Source organism: Lathyrus oleraceus, chromosome 1, assembly GCF_024323335.1.
Source record: "Lathyrus oleraceus cultivar Zhongwan6 chromosome 1, CAAS_Psat_ZW6_1.0, whole genome shotgun sequence".
NCBI classification, from domain to species: domain Eukaryota; kingdom Viridiplantae; phylum Streptophyta; class Magnoliopsida; order Fabales; family Fabaceae; genus Lathyrus; species Lathyrus oleraceus.
In genome coordinates this window covers 429,667,562-429,675,667 of record NC_066579.1, presented here as the reverse complement: position 1 = coordinate 429,675,667, position 8,106 = coordinate 429,667,562, and the positions used below count along the sequence as shown (strand labels likewise).

The 8,106-nt window shown below is 31.7% G+C and overlaps 1 protein-coding gene across 1 annotated transcript; it reads right to left on the bottom strand.

Annotated features, from left to right (window-relative positions):
• Nucleotides 1-5,310: 5,310 nt before the first annotated feature.
• Nucleotides 5,311-6,066, bottom strand: LOC127114407 (secreted RxLR effector protein 161-like). The gene has a single exon (XM_051046585.1). The coding sequence runs from the start codon at nucleotides 6,064-6,066 to the stop codon at nucleotides 5,311-5,313; it is 756 nt and encodes a 251-aa protein (XP_050902542.1).
• Nucleotides 6,067-8,106: the final 2,040 nt, after the last annotated feature.

Here is an 8,106-nt window from a genome sequence, read left to right as displayed (position 1 = left end):
GTATGGATGAAAGATTATCTTAAAATATACTATCTACATTGTGATACTTTATCTATCTTATATTTTTTTTTCCTGTTATTTCTATTATATACTTTTGGTTATTTTTTCTATGCATTGTTATTTTATAAAGTTTGTGTTTGTGTATTGTTTGAATGATAATAAACTTTTAGCTTTTTTCAATTCATATTTACTCATTTTATTATATTTTTAGGAGCTTAAACTCATTAAAATAGTGTGTACCATTGGTGGCCACTTTGTATAAACAAAATTTATTTAGAGATATATTCTATAGACATGATTAACTACGTTTTTCTAAAACTCTGTCAAAGGCCACGAGAGATATAGCCTATAGACATTGACTTTTTTTAATATTAGTGGTTTAGGGGTAGTATTAAGAAGAGAAAGGTAACTGTGTTGATTAGGGGTCTTCGTTTTAACATCGTATCTATTCAATAGGTAAAATTAAACTAGGTGGAAAAGTCGTTAGTGTTATAGTTTTTGGGAGATTTCATTTTATAATTGAAGTTTTAGATAGTTTTATTGGGAAGACGACTTTCAATTTCTATATGTGTTGGTGTGTTTAATAGATTATACTTTATTACATTAAGGTGTAGGTGATGGTTAGCCAATTCAAATTTTATAGTATTAGAGATTCGCCCTATTGTCAAAGTTTAATATGCTATAAAAGAAGGAAATTAGGGTCATGATAGACTAACCAGTTGTGAGCTTTGGCTTAGATTTTTGTCTTTCCAAGTCTCTGCATTTTCCTCATAACGCCATATCCAAGAATAAGAGAAGCAACCCGATTCAAAATCCTCTGAGTTTTGTGTTTTTAGACTTTGTGTTTTCTTCTTCCCTATGTTTTACTAATTAATCAGCGTGCATTGAAGATTGGGTTGTCGACGGTTATGAAACAATCTTACTCCTAGAAACCCTAAAGATAATTGAGGGACGACACATGAGAAACCATCTCAACTTCATTACAATGGTGGTTGAATCACCAACCTTTACGGTCTTTATAAATAGTGGTTGTCTGCCTACTACACTATTTTAGACTTTATGCAACAAAAGAATATGCAGCAGTTAAACAACCGTAGTCTAAAATAGTTTATACGGTATTTTATGTGTTGATAAATTTCTAAAAAACATTGTCATTTATTATCTTACGCCACAGTTATATAAACGCCGACCTCATACAATGGTCGCTTGTAATGCAAAGGCAACACTTTTAGTCGTAACAATTCTAGGGGTGTGCAAAAATATGGTTAATCAAACTATATTACTAAACTGAATTGCATTGTACTATAAATTAATTGAACCATTTGAATGATTAATGAACTAAACTATTTAAGTCAAACAATTCTAATTCAGTCTAAAATTGATTCATAACCAATTTTCTTTTATAAACTGCTTTAATTATATAAATAAGTTTTTTGTGACCTCATACAACGGTCGCTTGTAATGCAAAGGCAACACTTTTAGTCGTAGCAATTCTAGGGGTGTGCAAAAATATGGTTAATCAAACTATATTATTAAACTGAATTGCATTGTACTATAAATTAACTGAACTATTTAAATGATTAATGAACTGAACTATTTAAGTCAAATAATTTTACTTCAGTTTAAAATTGATTCATAACCAATTTTCTTTTATAAACTGCTTTAATTATATAAATAAGTTTTTTTTATACAAAGACGAAGAATTATTGAGAGTGAAAACAAAAAAAAATTAAAAAATATTTGTAATTTTGAAAAATAAAGAAGATTTTATTAAAAATTAAAAATAAAATTATAAAAAACAGTATAGTTTTTTTAGAAAAAACTCTGAAAAAAAAATTAAGTATTCCATAAAATAAAAATTATTTTGTTTTTGAAAATAAAATTTTTTTATTCATTAAAAAATATAATTTATTTGAAATAAAAAAATATTTTTTCAGAAAAATAAAAAAGTATTGTTTTTTGAAATAAAAAATATTCTGGAAAAAAAAATTTGTTTTTGAAAAATAAAAATTCCAGAATAAAATTTTTTTTGTAATGAAATTTATTTCCTCAAATTTTAAAATTTATTATTCTGAAACTTTTTATATTGAAAAAAATATAATTTATTATTATGAAATTTTTATTTTTCTGAAATCAACTTATTCTGAATTTTTTTCTTGTAAAATTAAAATTAAAATTATTTTCTAAAAAAAATATAGTTTTTGCCAGAAATTAAAATAATATATATTCCGATTCTTTTAATTTTTTTTCAGAAAAATGAAAAATTTAATTCTTTTTCTATAAATAAAAGATTTTTAAAAAATATATATATTTTCAAATATTATAAAAAAAGAATTTTATTTTTTTTAAAAAAAATAAAAAATTAATTTTATAAAAGTTCAAATTATAAAATAGATTTATAATTGCAAATGAACTATAAATTAGTTTATAAACACAAACGGATTATAAATTAGTTTTAAACTGAATTGAAACCATTTTATCAATTAACTGTGTTTTTATTAAAATGATTATTATGAAGTGATTTAATTTAGTGCAATTCATTACTATTCATAACCCATAAGCAATTCATACTAAATTTAAAATATTTCCATTGTCTAAAAGATTATCTTTACTCGTTTATTTCAAATACTAAAATTATATATCTGTTGCCTAAAAAATTTCCGAATAAAATTATAAAACTTAATGTACTACTTAAAATTAGTTTTAAATTTATAAGAAATCAATTTAAAATAATTTTTACAAAATAAAATAAAATTAAAACAGATTTTGTTTAAAGTTATAAAAACAAGTTGTAGTTTTTTTTTCTAGAAATCTATATTATATTATTGATGGGTTTTTATTATCATTATACACATTAAAAAAACTCATGAAACTATATTGATTTATAATAAAATTGTAATACAGTTGATTTTTTTTTGAAAAGTCACCGTCATCATATCAAATTATATTATATTTTTTTATTTATAGTATTTATTTATATTAATGAATCTATTTTTAAAAATAAAATGTATACAATCATCTGTCTTGATTAATGATAAATATGAAAAATCTTTCCATATATACAGATAGTTTTATTTTATTTATTTTTTGAAATATTTTGTAAAAGGTAAATATTTGATTTTAAGATTTTACAAAATTTTAATTAATAATTAAAAAACTTAATGCTAGAGAATGTACTACCAACAAACCAATTAATAAAACACATGCTAATAATATTCACTTTCTCATTTCAAATTATAAGTTTAAGTGGTTAAGATTATATTAGATTTTATCTTATAAATCTATATTATAAGTGTCTCGAGTGGAAGTGTAATATTTTAAAAACAAATAAATATTATTCTTTAATTTTATAAAATATTTAAAAAGTTGTAACTTTTATTTTAAACAACACCACTGCCCCAAGCATGTAACGGCAATCCATTACTTTAGCTACAATTTTAAAGGCATAACTTTAGCGAAATGATCTTGTTTCATTATTTAAATTTAAACTAAATCTTGATAATTTTATGATACATAAATATTTAAAGTAGAGGAAAATTTTATTTAAAACTTAAAATATTTAGATATTTATTTAATTCAAATTAACTATTAGACCAAATTAAACTTTGACTCATAAATAAATAAAAAATTAAAAGTAAAACTAAAATTTGACTCTTCTAAATTAAATATGACTCATGAGAACTTAGACAACTCTGCTCCATCTAGCACCGGTCTGGACCTATTCACCTCCGGGAAGTTATTCAAGAAATAATTGTGCACTTCTCTCTTGATATCGCCCACTTCCTCCTTCCTTCCCTCAACAATATTTACAAAGGAAATATAATTTCTTCTAGACCTATCCTTTATAGATCTATGTAAGAAACCAAAATTCCTGTCATCTTCCTTCAACCAAAGCACTCTCGATTTCTGCCTCAAGAAACTCTCTTTCAAAAATAGGTGATTACAAATCTCCGAAGAAACGACAACCCTTCTCTAAGCCAGAACATCTATAGATGAGACGTCGAATATACTAACCAAAGAATCAAGATCATTCAACTCATTTATTGCCGATTCCACCTTCAAATCTATCCAACCAAAAACCTCAACATTCCACTTTCTCAAACTAATCTTCAAAAGTCTTAATTTCTCTTTCAAAACAAAATCTCCTCCACCCTTAATCTTGAAGGACTGTCACTCTTTCTTGATAAACAACTGGAAATGAGGATGTTTAAGCCAACTGTTGTTAGGACACCAATTTTCATTACAACCTTTCAACCAAATAGGGCAACGATATGATATATCCCTTTTGCCTACGACCTGGCCTACATACTTCCAATCCACAACCAAACTTTTAGATAACAAAAACCTATCTAATCTTCTCATAGATGTACCTGTTCCATTAAACCAAGTGAAAGACCCCCTCACACACACACGGAACATCAATGCAACCCATGTCTTCAATGTAACTCCTAAACTCCAATATTTCACATCCACGCCCCCCATCACTCACCCCGTTCCTCTATATGCTACAAGAAAATCCCCCAACTATCCAATCCCCCTACTGAATTTGTTCTTCATCACTATCAGATCCCTCCACAACCTCCTCTTTAGAGATTATTGGCATGGAGAGTACACATTAACGACCATCCACTCAGCATTAACCCCCACGAATCCTTCTCCCCTAAAGCTGAAGGAAAGCTTAAGGAGATCCTTCCTCCACAAAATGGAAAAGCCCCATGTTGTCCCAACCGCCCCAGACTCAGACCATTCAACATTAACATCACCCCACAATGAAGAAACAACGTTCAAGTCCAACGATGAAAGCTTAGATTCTTGAATAAAACAGATATTCACCTTGCCCGCTCGAATCAAGTGAGCAATTCTCTTCCTCTTAACTAAGTTACCACCCACTCTGATGTTAATTAATAAAATATTCATTAAGCAACAAATTTTTCAACCTCCCTCTTAGACTTCCCTTCTTTATCTCTAAGCTCCGTCTTCCTGATCTCTTCCTCATAAACTAATTTGCTGCCTTCACCTGAAATACCAAGAGTTGAGATGATCTCCCATAAATTCTTCTACACCTTTAAAGGAAACAAAATAGAAAATGGAAGCTAGAATATTTGATACTTTATTCAAAAGACTACGCTGGCTTTTATAAAGTCTTACAATTTGAATGCAACTGCAATAGAGAAAAATAAGGAAAATAAATTATAACAAACTGGAATAAATCAACTCCTAGAAACTAGCTTATTTAGACCTATTCTTTAGCTAACCTTAAACCCAACAAATTCCTCCCCTTAAACTGACACATGCTTAACTAGCATCAGTTTACTCCTCAGGTCGTCGAACACCAAGCAAACCTCTAAGTTTCACAAACTGATCCAACTTAATAGGTTTAGTCATTATGTCTGCCACTTGATCATCAGTTCCACAAAATGCTAACTTCACAGTTCCTTCACTTGATAAATTGCGTAGATAATGATATCTAACATCAATGTGTTTTGTCCTTCGATGCATAACGGGATTCTTGGATAGTTTAATTGCTGAACTGTTATCACACATTATGTGAATGCAATTACAGTCTTTGACGCTTAACTCTTTCAAAATTCCTTTCAGCCAGACGCAATGACATGCACAGGTAGTGGCAGCTACATACTCAGCCTCTGTAGATGAGAGAGTCACAATCCCTTGTTTTCTTGAACTCCAATAAATTGTTGCACCACTTAGTAGAAAGACATAGCCCGAAGTACTTTTTCTATCGTCCACATCTCGTGCATAGTCGCTGTCTGTGTATCCCAACAGATTCGCATCCGTGCTTCTCTTGTAAAAAATTCCCAGCTCCAGTGTTCCTTTCAAGTACCTTAGTACCCTTTTAGCAATCATCATGTGTTCTTCTTTAGGTTCAGCCATATAACGAGAGATTAAGCATACCACAAACATCAAATCCGGACGCGTTACCGTTAGATACATTAAGCACCCTACTAGTTGTTTGTACAACATTGCATCAACATCTTTGCTGCTGCCTTCCCTTGACAAAACAGTACCAGGAACTATTGGATTCTTGACAGCATTACAACTCCACATATGTAACCTTTGCAAGACTTCCTTAGCATACTTCTTTTAGCACAAATGAATCCCGTCCTTACGCTGATTGATTTCAACTCCAAGAAAAAACTTCATCTTTCCCAAGTCGATCATCTCGAACTCCTTCTGCATTGACAACTTGAACTCTATGCACATATGCTCATCATTTCCTGTATATATTAAATCGTCAACGTAAAGACTTACCACCAATAATTTGTTTCTATTTTTCTTCAAGAACAAGGTGTGATCATAGTTGCTTTTTTGAAACCCTTCCTTCTTAAAGTGACTCTCAATTCTGCTAAACCAAGCTCTTGGGGCTTGCTTTAAGCCATAGAGAGCTTTCTTCAGCCGATACACCTTATCTTCCTCACCCCTTTTGATGAACCCTTTCGGTTGATCGATGTATACCTCCTCCTTTAATTCGCCGTACAGAAAAGCACTTTTAACGTCAAGCTGGTAAACGCACCAACCACGCTGAGCTGCTACTGCCAAGAGAATTCTGATGGTATCCCAACGAGCCACTGGCGCATACATTTCATTATAGTCTACTCCCGCTGTTTGCGAATACCCTTTGGCGACGAGTCTAGCTTTTCATTTATCCACCTTGCCTTCTTCATTTAATTTTGTTTTGTATACCCACTTAACCCCAATTTTCTTTGCTTGATGTGGCAGTGACACAAGCTCCCAAGTCTGATTTCTCTCAATAGCTTGAATTTCCAGCTTCATGGCCTCCTGCCATTTTTCTTCCTTCACAACTTCATCAAAGCTTACTGGACCATCATGAGAGATATAAAAGGCTAAGTTTGTTTTAGTTCCTCTTCTTCAGACAAGCCTTCGCCGCTTTCATAGTTATTCATCCAACTAGGCTTTCTTCTCTCTCTTCTTGTTTGTTCTTCTGGTGATAACTGTCCAGCTTCTGGGAGCTCCTTTGTCCTGTCGTATTCACTTTCTTCAACATCACTATCAGTATATTCCGTTTCAAATTCTTCTGTTACAGCTTCGTCATCTCCCCATGTAAGAGCATTTTGCTTTAACTCTGTTGCGCTCAAGTTCCAATCCCATTTACCACCTTCTTCGAATATGACATCCCTGCTAATAATTATTTTTTTTGTTATCTGATCATACAACCGATAAGCTTTAGATTCGTCACTGACTCCAAGCAAGATGCACTTGTCACTTCGATCGTCAAGTTTAACTCTTTTCTGTTCAGAGACATGTACATGTGCAATGGAGCCGAATACTCTGAAGTAGTCAACCTTCGGCTTTATTCCTGTCCACCTTTCTTCAGGTACCATGTCTTTTACCGCCTTTGTAAGACTTCGATTCAAGACGTGGGTTGTCCATCTCGCTGCATCTGGCCATAGTGATCTCAGCATCTCCTTCTCAGTCAACAAACAGCGCACCATGTTCATGATGGTTCGATTCCTTCTTTCTGCCACTCCGTTTTGCTGTGGAGTGTATGCTGCTGTCAACTGCCGGGCCTTATGCCATAATCCTTGCAGAACTGGTTGAATTTATTTGATGTAAATTCTCCTCCCCTGTCAGTTCTTAGTCCGCAAATGGATGTTTTTGCTTCCTTTTCAACAAAACTTTTGAAGGTTTTAAATGCCTCAAAGGATTCTGCTTTATCGGAGAGAAAATAGATCCAAGTTTTTCGAGAGAAATCGTCTACAAACACTAACAAATACCTCTTACCACTGTGAGAGGTTGGAGTGATTGGTCCACATAGATCTCCATGAATTAATTCCAATTTCTCTGATGCCCTCCAACCACTTTTCTTTGTAAATTTCCCCCGCTGCTGTTTTCCCACATTGCATACCTTGCAAACTTTGGCTGCTTCTTTCAACTTTGGTAACCCTTTTACCATTTGTTTTTGCTGCATTATTTGGATGGACTTGTTATTTAAATGTCCATATCTCTTGTGCCATAGATTCTCCAAGTCTTCTTCCTCCATCTTCAAACAACTACCAGGAAGTGGTTTCATCTTTGCATTGACCATGAACATACGATTCATAGTCATTGGAGTGTCTACTATCAAAC

Excerpts from the sequence above, each read along its gene's own strand:
- LOC127114407 (XM_051046585.1), bottom strand. The coding sequence starts at position 6,066 with ATGTGGAGTTGTAATGCTGTCAAGAATCCAATAGTTCCTGGTACTGTT.